Source organism: Schistocerca nitens, chromosome 1 (genome assembly GCF_023898315.1).
Source record: "Schistocerca nitens isolate TAMUIC-IGC-003100 chromosome 1, iqSchNite1.1, whole genome shotgun sequence".
In the NCBI taxonomy this organism is placed as follows: Eukaryota; Metazoa; Arthropoda; class Insecta; order Orthoptera; family Acrididae; genus Schistocerca; species Schistocerca nitens.
Window position 1 is genome coordinate 313,639,334 of NC_064614.1, and position 22,839 is coordinate 313,662,172.

Here is a 22,839-nt window from a genome sequence, read left to right on the forward strand (position 1 = left end):
GTGACGTAGTGGTTACTGTGTTGTTCGTTCTCGGCGTACATTTTGAGTTTTTTTTTCTCTGTGGAGTTATCGTTGTTACATTTACGCTGTTACTGTATATCGCTGTCTCCACTCGAGCTGAAGAGTTTTTCCTACGACGCTCGATTCTCTTTCTTTCCGATGCATAGTTATTTCTGCAATAACCGCTTCGGTTCATACATTTGTATGTCGTAGGATCTTATTGAATTGTGTAACTTGAGGGATTTTTTTGCAGCATTAGTTTCGATTTCTGTTTGTTCTATTCTTAATTCGCATTCTCTAGCGTCGTCTACACCCCACCTATAGAGCTTGATCTAAGACAGAGCTTCTTTTACAACACTGGCTCCGTTATCAGTCCGATAACTATATCTCCTATTAATCTGTCTCTACGCGCCGTAGTTGTAGCACCAATTATTTGTTTCCCATGCACAAATAGCTATTAAAATTCTGCCTGTTTGAGTAACGGTTCAAAATATGTCCTAAGATATGACGTTATAGTCACCAGGCTAGTACTGTAGTCTGACACTTTTCATTATTATTTATTATTAATTGATAAATTGTAGACCTGTTTCGTAATGTTGTAAAACATGTCGTACATACTACACTTTTCTTTTTTATTTTTTTGCATTTTCCTTTCTTTTTTATTTATCTACAACATTTTATAGATAATAATACTTTTTAAAATAACAATGATTTATGGTTAAAATGCAAATAAAATTTTGTTGTTTTATAAAAGATATAAAACGATGATAGGACAGAGGTGAGATTTCTTAATGCCATCACCGACTGTCACTGACGGTGAATAACTCGGAATGGTTTCTTCGAGCTGTTGACCCCAGCCACAACAAAAACGTTTGTTTAGTAGTAGAGAAATAGTATTGCTAATCCAATGTATTAACTTTGGGTTCTCATCCGTGTACAACATTTGGTGCTTTCACGGCTATATGGTCACCATTTAATGTTTATTTAATGTTACATCTCTAATTTCTCTTCCTTTTCCTCTTCACTGTCATTGATTTCGCTGACACTGGGAGTGATGCTGCTCACCCTCTGGAGATTTTTGTTATGTTGCATATACACGTGTCTTATGTCGTGTCCCCAGGTACTGATGACGTGTTGTTTCTGCAATACTGTTTGTCAATACGTTTAATTGTGCCTATTATTCTTCGTCTCTTATTGCTGTGTACATATGTATGCCTGTATCTGTGTAGTGTAAGTGCAGCACATGTCTGCTGTTCGCGTATTGCTCGCAGAAGAAGGCAGTGTCTTCTGGGGATCTTCCCTCCCTGCATGTGCTTGTTGGTGCCTGTCTCAGACTCAAGCGTTTTAAGTGTTTTGAATAAGGTCAGTGTCGGGTTAAGACATGTACCACACCTGCGGCTGGGATCGATAAGTTTCATTCTCAACGGCTCCTTTACGTCAGGGAGAAAGTCGTGAAGTCCACGTTCCTTATCACCTACATCACACTCACCTGGCCATATATCCAAACGCCAACTTTTAAGGTAACGTGTCGTCTGTATCGGTACAACAATTATTGTGTGAGTACCTTATCTAGTCTCCCCAGCTTTAAACTGTACCTTGAAGTTCTGTGTTTGATCCTGATATCTATGGGACATATTCCGAGCACCACACACAGTGCACCCATTGAGTTTTTGTCGAAGGCTCCAGATAGCCGAAGCTAGGACTCTTCCGCCCTCGTCTGACTGACGCTTTGTTGGTGACCAGATTCAGTCTGTGTGCCCACGTGATAGACGCGAAGCTGAGTATTGCTTCGAAGAGGGCACAGTGGCATGGCATGTCCATATGACTGGTGCAGGTAGTCTGTACTGTTTTGAAGTTAGCCTACTTTGTCTGTTGTTAGCATTATGTATTTGTAGCAATTCAATTTCTCGACTATGTGTACCCCAAGATGGCGCGTAACATGTGCTTGTTTGATTTTTGTGTCCCGAATTTAAACTTACGGGTTCTTTTGGAGTGATTCGTTCAGTAATATGAATGTTGTTTTGTTTTCGGCTATCCTGAATTTGTTGTTGTGACACCACTGTGTAATTGTTTGTAGTATTCCACTGGCTTTCTTTCTAGCTGGGCTCTGTTGTTTACATTGACAACAACTAAATAGTAGGTTATCTGCGTAGGAGACAATTCGATCTGACCTGTCATCCCCAACTGGAAGTTGTGGGAGTCGTCTGACGGTTACGTCCCAGAAGATAGGGCTGCAGATCAACCCTTGAGGACAGCGTTTGGTAGTTCTTTTAATTACTTTCTGGCTGTCCATCTGCCAATCGACTACTCGATCTTTACAGTAGTTGCGGTACCTCCAGATGACTTAACCTTTGAAATATTGCGGCTCACTAGAGTTTATCAAATGTCTCCGCAATGTCAATCATTATTGCCATGTTGTACTTCTGAGTTGTAGTATAAACAATTGTAGGGCATGGTTGATGACATCGTCTATTGATTTGCCGGCTCTTACGTTACGTTACGTTACGTCACTGGTGAAACTAAATACGTAGTATCGCGGTCTCCATTTCATTTGAAAGGATAATTTGAAAAACTAGACTCCGTACACTGCTACGGTAATTCATCCCAGAATCAAAACTTTTTGGTATAATAGCTAGCAGGTGGAGTGGTGTTTGTAATTTGTTTTTCAATTTGCCTATAACACTGTGCGCCCCGCTTCCAGGCGGGAAGACTTCAGAGACAAGTAAATGAGATTTTTACGAACGGAGATCGATGCTGGTGAGCGGCCCTGGAGGAGTGCGTTTACTGGTAATCCCAGAGCCATTATACAGTGGCTTGGCGTGCCAGGCGGCTGCAGCGGACGGACGCATCACGGCAGATCGCGTGCGGCGGCGCCGGCGCCCGAGGAACAGCCAAGTCGCCGATTGAGCCATCTGCCGCGGTCGCCGCTCAGCGTCTGTCAGACACCGCCCACCGCCTGGCCGAATTGTTACGTCATACAGCCGCCAGTACACCACAACAAGTCATTCGCGACAACATACTTAATCCCAAATCCAGAGAACGGCAAATTATAAACAACTAAATGGAAAATTCGGAAGCAGTTACATTTACACGGTCCGGTCACATTAATGTCACCACCGCCTATGTTCGACGTCAACGTGCAATAACCACTCATAGCACTTGCTGTGGAGGGTATATAATGCGTGTCAGGGGGGGCGCGGAAATCACTGCAGTCATCATCGTAATTAGGAAAAAAAAAAAAAAAATTTATCTGATGTCCAAAACGGCGTGATCATCAGCTTTCGGGTCAAGAGTGGGAGCCTTGCAGAAACGGCTAAGTTTGTAAACTGTTCTCGTGCTGACGTGGTTAAAGCGTACCGTGCATGGCAAAGTGATGCCATCCAATATCAGCGCCGCCAAAACTGTGGTGCTCAATGGGCGATATAACGACAGCTGCAGAGACCCGTACGGGCGAATAGACGTGCAACTGTTGAACAACTGACTGTCCACACGAACAAAGATTGTCCCCTCAACGAATGTCCGGCTAGAATTTGCACACCATTGCCGCCTTGGACGTCCACTGAGTAGCGACTGCCGGCTTTTTCAGTCAAATCCCGTTTTGTTGTCAGTCGGACGGAAAGAAAACACCAGGAACAATCGTCGGCAGGTTAGAGGCCACAGGACTGATTGTTATGGACTGGGAATGATTTGGCGTCATCCCCTGGACACTTTCATCATTCTAGAGGGCAAAAGCATCAACGCAAGTATTTACCTATTCTTGGAGATCACATCCACCTCTACATGCAGTTTGTTTCCTCTCGGCTGATGGCAACTGTTAGCAGGACAGTGCAGCTTGGGACACAGCTCGATGTGAACGTGGTCGGCTTGAAAAGCACAGGATAAGATTACCGTACTCCTCTGCCACCAAATACAGCACATTTAAACGCAATCGAGAATTCTCGATCGAGGTGTTCGTGTCATAGATTCTCAGTCGGGAAACCTACGTTAAATGGCCACGGCTTTGGAGTCGGCGTGCCTCCACATGCCTGTCGGGACCTTCCAGAACTCGCTAACTTTCTGCACGTGTCACGGTGGTACGCGCCGCAAATGGTTGTTATTCAGGTGTTTGACAGATGGACCCATAAATGTGACATAACAGTCTACTTAGAGCGCTTTATGTTTTACAGCTGAATAACAGAAGAACATAGTAGCATAGTTCTCCTTCGTCTTCTTCGCCTATTTCGGTTACTTCTTGACGGGTCATGGGTATTACGTCGCTTACTGACTTCGAACTGGGCGAAGATAAACTTCCCAACTTGTTTATGGTGAACATAAATGGGCATTTACGCTGATACCGATTGGCGGAAACTGTATTGGCACGGAAGACTGATTATAAATGAGACTGTGCGTTGCCAGGCAACTTAGCGGATCCTAGAATACATCGCCAACCCCCCCCCCCCAGTACGATGCACTGCGGGATGCTGCGACGGGAGATCGAGGTGCAACAAAGTGAAGACAGCTGTGGTCAACAGTTGCGGCAGACGCACAGCGATAGTAACATCAGAGAGGAACTCCAGCCGTGAGACGAGACACGCCACCAAAGGAATTACAATTGCGCTCTTCAGCAGCAACATCTATGTTCTCTACCAACAGATTAGTTGTCCGTGGGAACGAGGAAACTGACAAACAATGGAAGAGGTAGATTCCGCAACATCGCCCTCTGCAGTGCCCAAGGAAATGCTAGGCTGTACCTACGGACCAGGGTGCGATGGATTGCATTTTGAATTGTTTCAATTAGTCGGGCGCAGTAGGAGCTATAGTTCTGTATGGTAAGTAAGTGCAGTCTAATACTATAAGTAGTTACAGTGATGTGACATACACTCCTGGAAATGGAAAAAAGAACACATTGACACCGGTGTGTCAGACCCACCATACTTGCTCCGGACACTGCGAGAGGGCTGTACAAGCAATGATCACACGCACGCCACAGCGGACACACCAGGAACCGCGGTGTTGGCCGTCGAATGGCGCTAGCTGCGCAGCATTTGTGCACCGCCGCCGTCAGTGTCAGCCAGTTTGCCGTGGCATACGGAGCTCCATCGCAGTCTTTAACACTGGTAGCATGCCGCGACAGCGTGGACGTGAACCGTATGTGCAGTTGACGGACTTTGAGCGAGGGCGTATAGTGGGCATGCGGGAGGCCGGGTGGACGTACCGCCGAATTGCTCAACACGTGGGGCGTGAGGTCTCCACAGTACATCGATGTTGTCGCCAGTGGTCGGCGGAAGGTGCACGTGCCCGTCGACCTGGGACCGGACCGCAGCGACGCACGGATGCAAGCCAAGACCGTAGGATCCTACGCAGTGCCGTAGGGGACCGCACCGCCACTTCCCAGAAAATTAGGGACACTGTTGCTCCTGGGGTATCGGCGAGGACCATTCGCAACCGTCTCCATGACGCTGGGCTACGGTCCCGCACACCGTTAGGCCGTCTTCCGCTCACGCCCCAACATCGTGCAGCCCGCCTCCAGTGGTGTCGCGACAGGCGTGAATGGAGGGACGAATGGAGACGTGTCGTCTTCAGCGATGAGAGTCGCTTCTGCCTTGGTGCCAATGATGGTCGTATGCGTGTTTGGCGCCGTGCAGGTGAGCGCCACAATCAGGACTGCATACGACCGAGGCACACAGGGCCAACACCCGGCATCATGGTGTGGGGAGCGATCTCCTACACTGGCCGTACACCACTGGTGATCGTCGAGGGGACACTGAATAGTGCACGGTACATCCAAACCGTCATCGAACCCATCGTTCTACCATTCCTAGACCGGCAAGGGAACTTGCTGTTCCAACAGGACAATGCACGTCCGCATGTATCCCGTGCCACCCAACGTGCTCTAGAAGGTGTTAGTCAACTACCCTGGCCAGCAAGATCTCCGGATCTGTCCCCCATTGAGCATGTTTGGGACTGGATGAAGCGTCGTCTCACGCGGTCTGCACGTCCAGCACGAACGCTGGTCCAACTGAGGCGCCAGGTGGAAATGGCATGGCAAGCCGTTCCACAGGACTACATCCAGCATCTCTACGATCGTCTCCATGGGAGAATAGCAGCCTGCATTGCTGCGAAAGGTGGATACACTGTACTAGTGCCGACATTGTGCATGCTCTGTTGCCTGTGTCTATGTGCCTGTGGTTCTGTCAGTGTGATCATGTGATGTATCTGACCCCAGGAATGTGTCAATAAAGTTTCCCCTTCCTGGGACAATGAATTCACGGTGTTCTTATTTCAATTTCCAGGAGTGTAGTATCATCTTAGCTTTAATAGTGTATTTTCTGTTATTAATTAGACGAAAAGGAAAAATAAGAGAAAATTACTCCTGTCAGAAATAATTTGAGCTTAAATTGTAGGTAACATGCCATTGCTGTTGTTATTGTTGCTTTTTCCGTCTTCATTGTGTTATATGTTTGGTCGATTTGAAGGAGTTCTGCGGTTCACTGTTGGGAGGCACTAACAGGTGCCTAGTCCTTTGTCTTTTTTGAGTCCTGACTGGTTTTAGTGCGGCCTCTCATATATGCCTCCGCTGCGCTAACTTCTTCATTTCAAAGTAAGCACTCTGCGTCCTCAATTGTTTGCTGCATGAATTCCAATCTATGTCTCCCCCCACCCACCCACTTTAGTGTTTAATCCTCTACTGTTACATCTAGTACCAAGGATGTTATTTATTCCGTGATGCTTTAACGCATGCCCTGTCATCCTGGCCTTCTTCTAGTCAGTGGTTTCCAAGTATTCTTATCTCCTCCAGAGTACTTCCTGCTTCCTTGCCTCCGAAGTCGTCCTGATTTTCAACATTCTAGTGTAGCACCTCTCTTTAGAAACTTCGATTCTTTTCTGTTCGCTACCAAAAAAATGCTGTGCTAGAAAACGTACATTCTCAGAAATCGTTTCCTCAAATTAAGGCCAGCAACTTTGACGTTTACTTTCTCGATATTCTCATTTCTGCTACTTCTTATTGATTTATCTTTTTCACGGTCTACTCTCAACCAGTATTCTGTATTGATGATGATGTTCATTCTGTTCAACAGATCCTGTAACTCTATTCTACTTCCTCAGAGGACAGCAACGTCATCATCGAATCTTACCATTGATATCCTTGTCGACATGACTAAGGGCATCACAATGAAACATATGCAGCTTAGTCGAAACAACCGTGTTAATATGTGGGAAGATCCACATATTGCCAAGATTGTTTCGAATACACTGCAAAAATTTCATAGGGAAGCCATTAACGTTCATACAGCCATGATCTTTCCCCATGCGATTCACATACTTTTGAAGCCCTGAAGGACGGCTTTCGTGACCGTCGATTTGCCTGGGACGAAGAAATCCATGCCTGGGTACAATCATGGTTCCGAAGGAAACCGCAAACATTTTTCTATGAAAGCATTGACCATACTGTCTAACAGTCCCGTAAATATATTAACAGTTATGGCGATTACATTTGAAATATTAAGCAGTTTACTTTCCACATCTATGTCGTTTTGACTGCTGCTACATTAACCTACTTCAACAATTACACTTTTGATATAATGAGTAAGACAGCAGGAGGAGTCCAGAGTGTCTGAAGAACAATAGAAAGATCATTACACAAAAAGACAACTAGAGAAACGCAACTGAAATTCTACAGAGCACTAGCTGTTCCATTGCTCGTACTTCACAGATCAGGGGCTTGGATGCCAAACAAGGAAGACACAAATCGAATAGCGATGTCAGAAACGAAATTCCTAACGTCAGTTAAAGGATGTAAACTAAAAGGTAAAGAAACGAAGATATTAGATATGAGATTAAAATATTTGTAACATTCCACATGTAAAGAGAAATGGAAGAAACACCTAAGCAGGCTGCCACAAGGAAGATATCATAAAAAGCTTTGTAATATGTGCCCAACGCGGTACATGAACCCCAAGAGGCAAGGGGTGTAAGTAGGCCCACGAAAAGATAGAGCTTAGAATATGAAGCCAGATCAGAGTCCTCGAACCTAATCCATGATGATAATTGTGTTGATGATACAACCCGTTCCTTGGCAGATGAACATAAGTTGTGACACATTTCATATTTCATATGTAGCTTAAAATGTTATTGTAACCATGTAAACGCAAGTTCACATTAAAGTCTGCATGTCACTCATCAACGTCTAATACTTCAAGCAACTGAATAATTTAAGGATGCACACGAGGAGAACATATACCAAATCCAACACTTTTAGCGCATCAAAGTCTGACCGCTGATTCTTCACATCTCAGGAGACTGCAAAAGGAAATGAAGTAACATATGTTTTCATTATTCCCTTGTTTCCCCAAACGCCTCCGATATTTCAACAAGCAACAGCAGATTTCATCGATCGTCCCTCAGCAGCCTACGGCTACTGTATTGCTGCCAAGGACACACTAATCAATCGGGCTGACACAACGGCTTAGGGGAGTGCTTATTGTAGTGGTGGACATGCCAGAAAGCAGTGGTGCAGGTCTGCTACCGACCTTGATGCCTCCCGCCTTGTCTCCGGGAGAGAAGGCAGCGACGGTTGAGCCGTGCGGGGGCGGCAGCGGGGAGGCGTTGGCGGCTGCGGCCTTGAGGCGGCGGTGGCGCAGCACGATGAGCAGGATGGAGGCGGCCAGCAGCACGATCACGGTGGACAGCGAGCTGATGACGGGCCCGATGTAGCCGGGGGACGCCACCTCCGGCTGCGGCTGCGGTTGGCCGGCGGAGGCGGGGGGCGGCTGGGGCGGCCGCGGGGGCGGCGAAGGCTGGCCTGGCGCCGGGGGCGGGGCCGGCGGCGGCGGCGCGGGCTGCTGCACCTCGTCCCTCTGCGGCGGGTCCTCCGACGGCGCCTCCACTAGCGACGAGTTGCCTACTACCACGGCTGTAGGCGACAGCAAAGCACACAGTGGTGTAACCACATACAGGGCGTATCACACTTAACAGGGAATACAGTGCTACCAGACCAGATAGCAAGTCGAATTGTATCACTATCTAGAGCACCACGAGACAAACACCACACACAAAAAGTAAAAAGGGATTACAGAAACATACAGCGAACAAACCTCAAGAAACTGAGTACTCACGGAGCTTCACAATTGAAGAACTAGAAGCTGCTCTCAGTGATGTTAAAACGGGTAAGGCGCCTGGTTATGATGGAATGCACCCTGAATTCCTGACTCGATGTGGGAAGGAAACGAAGAAATGGCTGACCAAGTTTTACTCGATCAGGCTGCCTTCCAAAAGCTTTTAAAATTACTAAAATAATTGCTGTGCTGAAACCAAACAAACCATCAGATAAAGCCGAAAAGTTATCGCCCTGTGGCTCTTCTCAGCTGCTACTACAAACTTCTGGAACGGCTACTCCTCAACAGGCTCGGCCCACGTATCCTAGAAGTCATACCACCAGAGCAGGCAGGTTTCAGACCCAATAGGAGCTGCACAGACCAGGTTCTAAGTCTAACGACATATATTGAAGCAGGTTTTCAAAAACAAAGAAAGACTGCAGTAGCTTTCATAGACCTAACAGCTGACTATGACACTGTATGGAAGGAAGAACTTCTAAACAAACTGGTAAAAGTAATCCCATGCCGTATGACAATGAGACTTATCAACAACATCCTTTCGGATAGGTATTTCCAGGTGATACAGGGTAATGACATAAGCAAAAAGAGGAAACTGAACAATGGACTGCCTCAAGGATCAGTTTTAGCACCAATGCTCTTTAGTCTTTACATCTCTGACCTACCTGAAACCATCTCAAGGAAGTTCAGATATGCTGATGATATGGCCCTAGCTATCCAGAGCAAGCAGTTTGAAGACACAGAAAACATCCTCACAACTGACCTAAACAAAATGCATGAGTATTTCATAAAATGGGGGCTAATACCAAATCCCACCAAGGCTGAAGTCAGCTGTTTTCATTTGAACAACAGAATGGCGGGATATGAGCTGAAGGTTCATATGAATAACAGTCAACTGCGATATCAGCCACATCCAAAGTACCTGGGGGTCACTCTAAGACACCTGGAAAATGTATCCAATAAAATAAGCTCACGGAACAGCCTCATTCAGAGGCTCTGCAGCACTGGGGAGCAGCAGCAGACACACTACGAAACTCTGCACTCGCCTTAGTGTACTCCGCAGCCGAGTACTGTGCACCAGTGTGGTTAAGCAGCAAGCATGTAAACAAGGTGGACACCCAGCTCAACGCTGCTAAGAGAACCATAACTGGATGCATAAAGACTACCCTACTATATTGGCTTCCAACACTTAGTCATAAAGCTCCACCCTCCCTGCGAAGACAGGAAGCTCTGATGAAGGAATACACAAAAATAATGAATAATCCCCTACATCCTATCCACGAAGATGTCCCAACTTTGGAAAGAACACGACTCCGCTCCAGAAATCCCCCTTTAAGACTGGCCCAACAACTGTCAGCTGCCAACTTCAGCATGGAAACTAAATGGCACGAGAGTGGAGTGATAGTGCCTCCCCTGACAACCGTGAACATATCTGTCCACGAGAGAAACCTAAGGGCTTTGAGCTTCCACGGCAGCTATGGAAAAGCCTAAACAGAATCCGAATAGAACATGAAGTATGTGCACACAATCTACACAAGTGGGGAAAGCTTCCCAGCCCTAGCTGTGACTGTGGGGCACCTAATCAAACAATACAGCACATCGCACAGGACTGTGAATTAAGGATAGTAGGGCTGACTTCTTCTACGCCACACCGCCCTGCCTAGAATGGATCGCCAATTTGGACGTCAGAATTTGAAGACTTGTGTAACGCAAAATATCTGCTGTGATGATACTTTTTATTGTGTTTATGTATTATATTTTATCTAAATTTGTATCCTTCAATTATGTATTTTATAGTGTATTTTATCATATAATTCCATAATGTAAGAAGTGTAAACCATGTGTGTAGCGCCATACGCTAAATAAATAAATACCGACACGAACTTCCATAAATTAAGGTCCGACTGATTATTAAAAACAAATGCTTGTAGCCTTAAGGCGCTTGAGGGGTTGGAAAAATAAACTTCGAAAGTTACGCTGCATCAGTTACATCTCTATTGCGTTCATCAGTGTGTTAACAGCGAGCGACTGAAATTCAAATGTTACTGCGTCTTCTGCCAGTTGTGCGATAAGTTCTGCATTTGACTTTCTACAAGCAGGAGAAATTAATGTCGCCGTGTCTTGCGTAGGGCGATGGAGTTATGAAGAAATGGCGCTGAAAATTCATGACTACCTGCATAAATGTGCGTGATGAAAGTGGTGACGAAGACATTCAGATGTGACCGATGAACATGTACGTGCGAGACATCTGCTTACATTTCTCAAGTTTCTGAAGATGTGCCTCGGATTTGAAGGACAGTCCTCGTTAACTCTATCTTAGAGAGGTTAGGTCACCATAAATTTTTGCAGTTTGGGTGCTAAAATATCTAACTGATGTTCACAACGCTGAAAGTGTGCCCTGTCATTCCTTCAGCGGTACCACAGAGAGGAAGAGGAACTTATGAACAGAACCATACTGCGGACGATACATGAGTACAATTTGTGAATTCTGTAACTAAAGAACAGTCAGGCCAGTGGCCACACACTCATTCTGTCAATAAGTCCCGAAAACTCAATAAGTTTCTGTTAAAATAGTAGTTACAGTTTTTTTGGAACACAAAGAAATTTTTCCATCATTTCCATGAGAGTAAATTGTGAGAGAATTTTAAGATGAAAGATTTATCGTGAGAAACTCAGGTTAATCCAAAAGAAACGGCACGGGATAATTACTTTTTCTTGACAATGTGCGGCCCTATACTGCGAAGAATTAACTTTCGACATTCTTCCTCAAGGATGCTGTCAGAGACTGGCTGACGCAGCAGGTGGAACCATTCTTCGATCAAGAGATATAAAAGCTCGTACCACAGAAGTTTGAATTTGGGTGGTGATCATGTAGATAAGTAATGAGAGTACAGGCTGTATCAAATTTTTATCTATTTTCCTTTTTCTAATAGAAAAGATAATAGAATATGTAATAGAAGCAAAAACATGGGCATAGATGGATACCTAACGAGCTCTTTGCAGAATAATTTCAGATGTATGATTCCGAGCCGCCACTGGCTTCAGTACAAAGTAGTTTCCTAGTTGGCACAAATGTTATTGTCTTCTCAAGCTTTATGAGATGTTCCGGGCATTATTGGGTTCGTAACTCACTGTCGAGTCGACAACAGTATTGATATGTGCACAATAAATTGTAAAATATAAGTTTCTGAAGTATCATAGTACTTCTAGCTAAAGCAGGCCACGGGGGAAAGTCTACTCAAATTGGATGAAGACTTAATGGAGAAGCTTAAATCTCTCATACATTTTTACTGTGTCACAATGTTTCACAATGACACCAATGACCGTTCACAACTACATCTACGCAAGTATCTCGCAGTCCGCTTGTTTGCAGACTCATGGTTAATGCAACGTCATCATTTAATTATGGCATACTTGTCGCGTCAGTCTTCCCTGTTAATTATGATGCTACCTCTGCAATTCAAATATACACCTCCCTTAAAACGCCATTTTTAAGATCATGCACTACACTCTAAGACAAAGGAAAACGACGCACCACGAAGGAATTATCCGAATGGGACGGATATTGGTGGATGTGATGTACATGTACTGACAAACAAATTATTATAATATCAGAAAAATTGCATAACTTATTCAAGAGACAAAGCTTCACAAAGTGGTCAAGTAAACAACACGTTGCTCCTCTGGCCCTTATGGAATAGTTATTCGGCTTAGCACTGTTGACAGAGTTATTGGATGTCCTCTTGAAATTCTGTCCAATTGGCCCTTTAGATCGTCAGAATCCCAATAAGGTGGCAGGGCTCTGCCCATAATGCCCCAAATGCTCTCAATTGCAGAGAGATCAGGTGCCCTTGCTGGCCAAAGTAGGGTTTGGAATCTTTGAAGACAAACAGTAGACACTCTCACCCTGTGGGGCGGGGGGGGGGGGGCATAGTCTTGCTGAAACATAAGCCCAGAGTGGCTTGCCGTGAAGGGCAACAAAATGGAGTGTACAATATCGTCGACATACCCATGTGCTGTATGGGTGCTGCGATTGACATCCAAAGAGGTCCTGCAATTAGAATAAATGACATCTAAGATCGTCGCTCACAGTCGTCGGGCGGTATGGCGGGTAACAGTCGGTTTGACATCCCACAGCTGTCCGGGTCTTCTCCAGACACGTCTCCGCTTGTCTTCGGGGCTCAGTTCAAAGCGTGACTCATAACTGAAGCCAGCTGTACTTTAGTCAGTGATATTCCAGGTCAGCCGGCCGGAGTGGCCGAGCGGTTCTAGGCGCTACAGTCCGGAATCGCGCGACCGCTACGGTCGCAGGTTCGAATCCTGTCTCGGGCATGGATGTGTGTGATGTCCTTAGGCTAGTTAGGTTTAAGTAGTTCTAAGTTCTAGGGGACTGATGATCTCAGAAGTTAAGTCCCATAGTGCTCCGAGCCATTTGAACGATTTTTGGTATTCCAGGTCAAAGACGTGTCTGGAGACGCCCCGGACAGCAATGGGATACCAACCAGGAATGGTGGTCAGGTGTGCCATTTCTTTTTAAGCAGAACCCCTTTGAATGTCGTTCGCGGCACCTTCACAGCACAGCGGTAAGCCGATGATATTCTACGCCCTGCTTTATTGCCCTTCTGGGCTTGCATTTAAGCAAGGTAATGTCTGCCTGCACACGGCGAGAGTTTCAGCTTGTCCTCCTGCTTGCCAAACTCTACCTTCGCCAGCAAGGCGCTGGATCTCTCCCGTATTGGAAACGTTTGAAGCAGTATCCGCATGGCCATCTCGTGATCTTGACGACGTAACGTATCAATTGGACAGAATTTGGCACGATATCTCACAGGAGGACGTCCAACAACACTATCAGTCAATGCTACGCCGAATAACTGCTTGCATAAGGACCGGGGGTTTCGCAACGTTTTGTGGAGTTGCTCAGTTTGTGAAGCTGTTTCTCTTGAATAAATCATCCAATTTTTCTGAAATTGTAATCATTCGTTTTGTTGTACATGGTCATCACACCTACTGATTTGGGTTCCTTTTCTTTCTTTTTTAAGAGCGTTTGGAAGACTGAGTGAGACTGCACAACGGTCAGACTACGGACTCACATTTATAAAACGGTCAGATGGTGGCTTTGGAAAGGATACAGCCTATTTCCTTCACCTGCCGAACATTTCTTCTCGACGGGATTACAAACCTTAATCTTCTTATGTTTGTAAGCAGCATTTACGAAATGCCAAGTTATGTCAGTTGCTTGTCGTAGAAGCGTAGTGGGCTACTTTTCTTTTTCTGTAGATGAAGGTGTTTCGTGAGTAAAAGTAAAACGCCAATAACTGATTACGATTTATCAGACCGATGATGGTTTTCCATGAAGTAAGTGGTCCATACGTATTACCGACCGGCATTGCTCACTCACATTACTAACTAAAACGAATCTGCAGTGTTGCAATATCTGACAGTTTATAGCCAGTAAGCCGTGAAAACTGTTGAATTACACTGAAGAGCTAAAGAAACTGGTACACCTACCTAATATCGTCAGGGCCCCCGCGAGCACGCACAAGTGCCGCAACACGACGTGGCATGGACTCGACTAATGTCTGAAATAGTGCTGGAAGGAACTGACACCATGAATCCTATAGAGCTGTCCATAAATTCCTACGAGGGGATGGAGACTCTCCTGAACAGCACGCTGCAAGCATCCTAAGACATGCTCAATAATGCTCATGTCTGGGGAGTCTGGTTGCCAGCGGAACTGTTTAAAATCAGAAGAGTGTTCTTGGAGCCACTCTGTAGCAATTCTGGACGTGAGGGGTGTCACATTGTTCTGCTGGAATTGCCCGTCAAAAAGCACAAGGGACATGAATGGATGCTGGCGATCAAACAGGATGCTTACGTACGTCTAACCTGTCAAAGTCGTATCTGAACGTATCAAGGGTCCCATATCAATCCCACTTCACACGCCCCACACTATTACAGAGCCTCCACCAGCTTGAACAGTCCCTTGCTGACATGCAGGGTCCATGGATTCATGAGTTTCTCTCCACACCCGTACAAGTCCATCCGGTTAATGCAATTTGAAACGAGACTCGACCGACAAAGCAACATGTTTCCACTCATGAACAGTCCAATGTAGGTGTTGAGGGGCTTAGGAGAGGCGGAAAGCTTTGTGTCTTGCAGTCATCAAGGGTACAGGAGTGGGCCTTCGGCTCCAAAAGCCCATATCGATGATGTTTCGTTGAATAGTTGGCACGCTGACACTTGTTGAGGCCCAGTACTGAAATCTGCAGCGGCTGATCCCGGCGGAGGTTCGAGTCCCCCCTCGGGCATCCTTAGGATAATTTAGGTTAAGTACTGTGTAAGCTTACGGACTGATGACCTTAGCAGTTAAGTCACATAAGATTTCACACACATTTGAACTTTTTGAAATCTGCAGCAATTTGCGGAAGGGTTGTACTCCCCTCATGTTGAATGATTATCTTCAGTCGTCGTCGGTCCCGTCCTTGTAGGATCATTTTCCGGCCTCATCGATGTCGGAGATTTGATGTTTTACTGGATTCCTGACATTCACGGTACACCCCTCATTTGGTTGTATTTGAAAATCATCACTACCTCGGAGATGCTGTGTTCCACCGCTTGTTCGCCGACTATAACACCACTTTCAAATTCACTTAAATCTTGATAACCTGCCATTGTAGCAGCTGTTACCGATCTAAAAACTGCGCCAGACACTTGTTGTCTTATGTAGGTGTTACCGACGGCAGCGCCGTATCCTGCCTATTCACGTATCTCTGTAATTGAATACGCGTGCCTATACGAGTTTCTTTGGCACTTCAGTGTATCATGCCCGTGTTTTACGCGATTGTATAAGATATAATACTCTCCATATCATTGCCACTGTGGAATTTATAAAGGTGAGGTATAAGATTTGATGTTCCCGATGATGTTCCGGAAGTGCTGCCGGTCGTCGTTTCCTATCAAATACGTTATTTCATCTGCGCAACGGTCAAACATCTTCAGGGAAGTTGCCGAAGACTGACATCAGATATCTACCTAGCACAGGCTGTTAGCGCACTGTGTGCGTCCTCGCGCATTCATCATGGCCGTAAATGCGAAGCGGTCGCCTTGCAAATACAATTACGAGATATGCTGGAAACGTACATGCCGCGATACTAAATCTTGCGAGGTGGTAACCTGATCTTAATCTTCGACTGCTCAACTGATTATGTCTTGCAGGTGTGAAAAAGTAACGTAGTGATTGGTAATAAACGAACCACGAATGCATTCTCGAAATATCACTAAGTATTCATTACTCTATGAAAATGTCAAGATTCAGGGCCTCCTAAATATAGAGCACATCGTCTCTGTTTTACCTTTCACTACGTAAAACAGTGTTTTAAAATAGTATCTTACGTTAATAATTGGTATCTTGGAATAGATTTCAAACATAACTTGAAATCCTTATTTTTCATCGTACTAAAGCGAACAGTTTTAGTAGAAGGAGCTCTGTCTGTGAGTTGGATGATAGGTGCGCCTTTTATGCTTCCGCAGATCGACGAAATGCGGATAGAAACGGTGCGGCTTAAACAGAAAAGGGGGATAAAGAAAAGTAAAAACAGTTGATGTAAAATTTGTGGTTTGTCCTATGGGACCAAACCGCTGAGGTCATCGGTCCCTAAGCTTATACACTGCTTAATCTAATTTAAATAAACTTACGCTAAGACAACACACACACCCATGCCCGAGGGAGGACTCAAACCTCCGACGGGAGCAAAACAGTTGATGGTTTTTTTTAGTCCTGGCTGGGTTGACGACTCCACTTAAGAGTTATCAGTGCATGTTTCGGGAATGCCACTGGGTGCCGTTCAGCTTCGCACACGATTTTTAATGTATGGTGTTACACTATGGCACATTATAAGGGACAAAGATAGTAGAATGTCCTATTATGTTACAAGAGAGGTAATTATTCATAAATTAACTTACCCGAATCGAAAGAGATCTCGCTGAGGAGAATCCACGAGGCGGCAAAGTAGAGCTGCAGACGCAGGAAACGACCGACGCGATGGTGCAGCTTGACCGTGACGTCACGCGGGTGCTCCATGAGCAGGTCAGCCACGTACGAGAAGGCCACCGGCTCCGTTGACACATGCTGTTGTTCGGACACGCTCACGAACGCTTTCGCGTGCGAGAATACCTGAAAAGATCGTAAACATGGAGTCGTATGATCCACGAACCAACAGGAAACATACTATTCTCATTTCATTTCTAGTGTTTTCGTACACATTTACATCCCTGCTTTGTAAGCAACGGCACGGTGTATGGTCGAAGGTACTTCTTCGCCCCTTCTTATTTCATTCACGGATAGTACGCCGAAAGGCTGACAGTCAGTCCTCTTCCGAACAGTCCCGAATTTTTCAAATTTTAACGCCGTGGTCATTATTACAATATTTTTGCTTTCTGAAAACCTCTCATCGTGCTAAACTGAAGCAGGTCACAAAACAGATTCAGTACATTATTATCTTTTCAAAATTCAAATTTGTTCCTATGGGACAAAACTGCTGAGTTCATCGGTCCCTGGGCTTACACACTACTTAATCTAACTTAAAATAACTTACGCTAAGGGCAACACACACATCCATGCCCGAGGAAGGTCTCGAACTTCCAACAGGAGGAGCAGCGCGAAACGTGGCAAGGCGCCTCAGACGGCGCCGCTACCGCGCGTGGTTATTACTTTATTATTGCGTTACGAAAAGTAAGGAAAAAAAAGAAAGGTATGAATTTGTACAATATAATTCAACAGTACCTGTACATAAAAAACGAATTAATTAAGATGAGCCGGCCGGAGTGGCCTTGCGGTTCTAGGCGCTACAGTCGAACCGTGTGACCGCTACGGTCGCAGGTTCGAATCCTGCCTCGGGCATGGATGTGTGTGATGTCCTTAGGTTAGTTAGGTTTAAGTAGTTCTAAGTTCTAGGGGACTGATGACCTCAGATGTTAAGTCCCATAGTGCTCAGAGCCATTTGAACCAATTAATATGAATTTGGAAATAAATGGTTCAAATGGCTCTGAGCACTATGGGACTTAACTTCTGGGATCATCAGTCCCCTAGAACTTAGAACTAGGTAAACCTAACTAACCTAAGGACATCACACACATCCATGCCCGAGGCAGGATGCGTACCTGCGATCGTAGCGGTCGCGCGGTTTCAGACTGAAGAGCCTAGAACCGCTCGGCCACACCGGCCGGCAACGCTACAGCTCTTCGATCTCGGCTTTATGGGTTCGATGGAGTGGAAAGGTCAGGGGTAAGGAAGGCTGCAGTAAAACAGCTCTCGTGATGACTCTTTACCACTCCAAGCAGCAATAGGAGTCACATATTCTCGGTTTTCACTGGTAGTGCAGCACAGCATCGGTCCACGGCGTCCATGTCCAACGGGCAAGGTCAAGTATCGATCTCGCGGTCCACGATGGGGAGAGGCGGGATGATAAAGTTGGCGGTACCCGCTACCCTAGTAATGCAAAGGCCTTGCATGGTGGGAGCATCTTGGTGGTACTGCAACAGATGTGGCTGGAGTATGTTACTGTTAGGGTGGTGGTTCGGTGACCGTGTCCCGTCCAGCTGAGGCGACTGACAGGGGTTGGCATGCGCTTGCAGCTCAGTGACTAGGAGGGCACCGGTTGTACCCTTGGCAGCGGCAGCCTGCAACAGGAAGAATACTAGCGGGTCCGCGATGACAGCCAACACACAGCGGACGCCGATTCAAAGCCCGGATTTCTCGGCATGTTCAGCCTGGCCGGGGGCCAGCGCTTATACACGTCTGGGCAGGACTTTTCCCAGTCGAAGTCACATACGCGGCCCCCGGAACCACGTCAAAATTGCTTGAAAAGACAGTTATTGCACCGGCTGCGGAATTGCAGTTGCAAAGCTGCTTGTATGACAATTTCTCGGTCAGCGGATGCTGGCGAGTTTTCGGGTTGCGGTATCAATCGCCCGGCAATGAACCCTATGACGGGAACCTGGCTTAGGCACGCCGGTATCAGCGTTTCTCTTTTAATGTGACTGCACTGCGGCCTTCCTAGCAGCTGTCTCACATTCGAGACAATCTGCGTGGCTGGAGAGCGTCGCCTAGCGTCGGTAGACCCCAATGGCTCATGTCTGGAAAGCCCTCAGTTCGTACCTAGGTCCAGGAGGAGATGGCGAACCCTCTGCCACACGGTCACGAGGAAATATCAGTGGAGCATAAGTGGTGGTTAGTAAGCCCACTGCAGGGATGACAGTTACAACGAGAGAGAGCTTCAATGATCCCCATGGAGGAGATCGACACATGGTGGAGGCTGCTCTGTAGCCTGGCCAAACCGATGACCTGCTCTGCTGGCCCTCTCTCTTTCCCTCTCTCACTCTCTCTCTCCTTTTCAGTCACCAGTCTTCAGACTGGTTTGATGTGGCCCGCCACGAATTCCTCCCTTGCACTAACATCTTTATTCGTGAAAAGCCTTTTCACCCAACGTCCTCAACTATTTGCTGTATCTATTCAAACGTTTGCCTTCCTACATCTTTTACCCTCTACAGCTCCGTCTAGTAACATGGAAGCTAATCACTGATGTCCTATAAAAATGTGTGTGAAATCTTAAGGGACTTAACTGCTAAGGTCATCAGTCCCTAAGCTTACACACCATTTTACCTAAATTACCCTGAAGACAAACACACACACACACACACCCATGCCCGAGGGAGGACTCGAACCTCCGCAGGGACCAGCTGCACAGTTCATGACTGTAGCGCCTCAGACCGCTCGGCTAATTCCGCGCGGCGATGTCCTATAAACCAGTCCCTTCTTTTAATCGGTGTTTACCATATGCACCGTCCTTCGCATATTCTGCGGAGAACGTCATCATTCCTTATCTCATCAGTCCAACTGATTTTCGACTTTCCTCTATAGCATCACATCTCACACGCTTAGATTCTCTTCTGTTCCAGTTCTCATTCTGAAATTCAGAATCTGTTAGATGATGAATAGTTTGGCTTCAGGAAAGGAAAGGCACTCTACAGTGGAGTGTGCGCCGATGCGAAAGTTCCTGTGAGATTAAAACTGTGTACTGGTCCCAGACTCCAATCAGGGACCGTTGTTCATCTCAGGCAAGTGTTCTACGGATTGAGCTAACGAAGCACGGCTCACAAGCCATCCTCACCGCTCTACTTCCGCAGTACCTCGTCTCCTACCTTTCAGACTTGCCGCGTATTATAATACTTTGATTGTAGCAATGTTCAGTTATTCAAATGTAACGATTTTTGATAATTAACGACTGCCTTTACCCTGAGGTCGTTCATGTCATCTAGTTTAGACTTACCGAAGGCATGTGAACACAACCTGCAGAGTCACCCAGTTCTGATGGTCTGTTTCCTACTGCATGTAAGTGCGTAATCGCATGTCTAATTTAAGACATTAATATTTGACATAATGTGTAATGATGTTTATCTTCTTTCGCTTGAAATGGAAAACAAATCTTAAAGCACCCAAATTTATAGTCTCTGTTCTTTTCAGTTCTGTGATTTGTCTCCTGAACAAGCTTCAAAGCAGAAATATGTAGCTGCAAAAATATCTTTCACATTCGTTGCTTTTAGCTACATATGCCATTAGCGTCAAAAGCGCTAGGGAGTTCTATAATTGATCCAGTACGCATGGAATACTTCTAAACAGGCTTACTAGCGTATATTCGCCAGTTATGTCTTATGTTTTTGCTTCAGTGCCAGAGGTAAAACAACAGGATTAACACTCGGCTCTCTTCCGTTCGTACGTGCAGCCGCAGTTGGGCAGAAACATCACTGCCACACATTAGCGGCGTTGGCCACCCACTGAAGATGACTCAATGAGTGTGACAAAAGGAATTTCCAGGAAGGAACTCTAAGATGTACAAGGGAACTTCGTATATAAAATTAGAAAGTTTTATTATTTTACAACTGCTCGTTTACGTGTGTTGGAGTGACATTCTTTGTAATAACAGCAAAAGTAATAATTTTATCGGCCTCTTACACATGTTATGAACACCACATTCTTACAACTATAGTGTACTTTTCAAGTTTCTATGCGAAAACAAATTTGGTCTACTTTCGTAAATGGATCTTTCTCGTCCCACAGATTGGCAGCAAAGCACGCGCAACGCAGCATTTTGCCAAATATGGGGAGGATAGCTGGTGCTGTACAACGGTTTTTTACGTAGTCTTCACGGAATGTGATTTCTTTTTTTTTTTTTCTCTCTCTAATAAATAAGAGTAGTTGTTGACCCTCTTTGATCTACCTCTTTATCTGACGATAAGAACGGACATCTCAGGTTGCAGCAGCGGATTGTATTTGGGGGGGGGGGGGGGGGGGACTGAGTTTAACACTCCATGATGGAAATCCCTCTTTATCTTGAAAAACCTCGTCGTAAAACGGTGAATTTGTTTCTCGTACATTATGCCGCGTACTCATAGACTGTTTTTTGAATTCTACGTCCAAAGTTTATCTAGCCTTTTCCTTTCATGTCTTTCATGAAAATATTAATAAATACAATATGTTGAGCATTACTTCAGTTTATCCGGGATAAAGTAATGGAAAAATTGAAAAAAAATTAAAATCTTCCACGTACGAATTCGATTCCAAAACTCTCGGATTTCCGTTAAGTACTCTTTTCGTTTCACCAACCGCTGCCTGGAAACTAATCATAAACGGTCACTGCCTCGCCCGACGCTAACCATAAACACTTTTCTCTACAAAACGCTGCGCCACCTCCACTTCCGTCAATTTCGTGTCTGGCTAAGTCCTGTATATACCGTAAATTTTGAGGAAATCGATGACGAGTAGGCGCGATCCGCTTATGAGTCGCCTCTCTTCCTCCTCACCTGCACTTCCTTGCTGAACTGGTTGTTGGCGTGTAGGTGCACCGCCGAGAAGTTTCTCACGTGGTCGAACTCAAACAGCATCTCCACGGGACTGCCCTCCATGCCGGGCGTGTCGTTGCGCCAGCCCACCCACTCGTGTTCTGCAGCAGAAAAAAAAAAAAAAATGAAGGAGTTGTAGGGTCACTTGGGGTTAAGTGACTTATTTCGATTTTAAGACGCATTTAAATAGAAATAGCAGATAATACCTTTTTGGAAAACTATATTGTACATCAACGATTTCATCTATATGCAAAATGAAAGAAAATAATTATAGATATGCAGAAAATACACATAAAATTAAAATCTGTGGTTTTAGTGTTTCACTCATGTCACATCCAATTTATAGGGTAAAGAGAGCAAGAAGACATCCTGCTTGCGTAGGATTAGGTGCTAAGCACACTTACCAGAAACGATTTCTTTTTCTCGGACACTGTGCTCAGGGTAATATGTGCTGCATATTGCGAACTGAATCCCGGCACAAAATCAACTGCAAATTCGTTCGTTCAGAGCTGTCTTCGTCTTGAAAATGCTTAGAAGAAACGGTCATTTCCTGAAGTTGACGTATCGTATTTTTCTTTGGAAAGCTGACAATGTTTCTTCCACCTGCCTCTTAATGCCACCCCAGTGCTCAGTGCTCTGATCAGGTTAGTGGACAATACGCTTTCTGTTGCAGTTTTCACCATCCATAACCGGCTGCTGATGTTCGCCATTGAATGTTCCCTATTCTGTTTCAGAAATTAACATTTCTTCGGTAAAATTCCCGTACCAGTAATACCTCCCGCTGTATTTGCGACTGTAGATGATTTTCCTCTGGTTTCTTTCAAGACAGAAGCAAAAAGCTTTGTCATTA

The 22,839-nt window shown here is 45.5% G+C and overlaps 1 protein-coding gene across 2 annotated transcripts in view; it reads right to left on the reverse strand.

Moving 5' to 3' along the window:
* The window catches only part of LOC126235550 (discoidin domain-containing receptor 2-like), a 782,972-nt gene that overhangs the window by 83,264 nt on the left and 676,869 nt on the right, over positions 1–22,839 (reverse strand). For both annotated transcript variants that reach the window (XM_049944278.1, XM_049944270.1), the window contains 3 exons: positions 21,951–22,090; positions 17,055–17,265; positions 8,511–8,893 (listed from right to left, as the gene is read on the reverse strand). In XM_049944278.1, the coding sequence (XP_049800235.1) occupies positions 8,511–8,893; positions 17,055–17,265; positions 21,951–22,090 (734 nt within the window). The remainder of the gene's footprint in view (positions 1–8,510; positions 8,894–17,054; positions 17,266–21,950; positions 22,091–22,839) is intronic.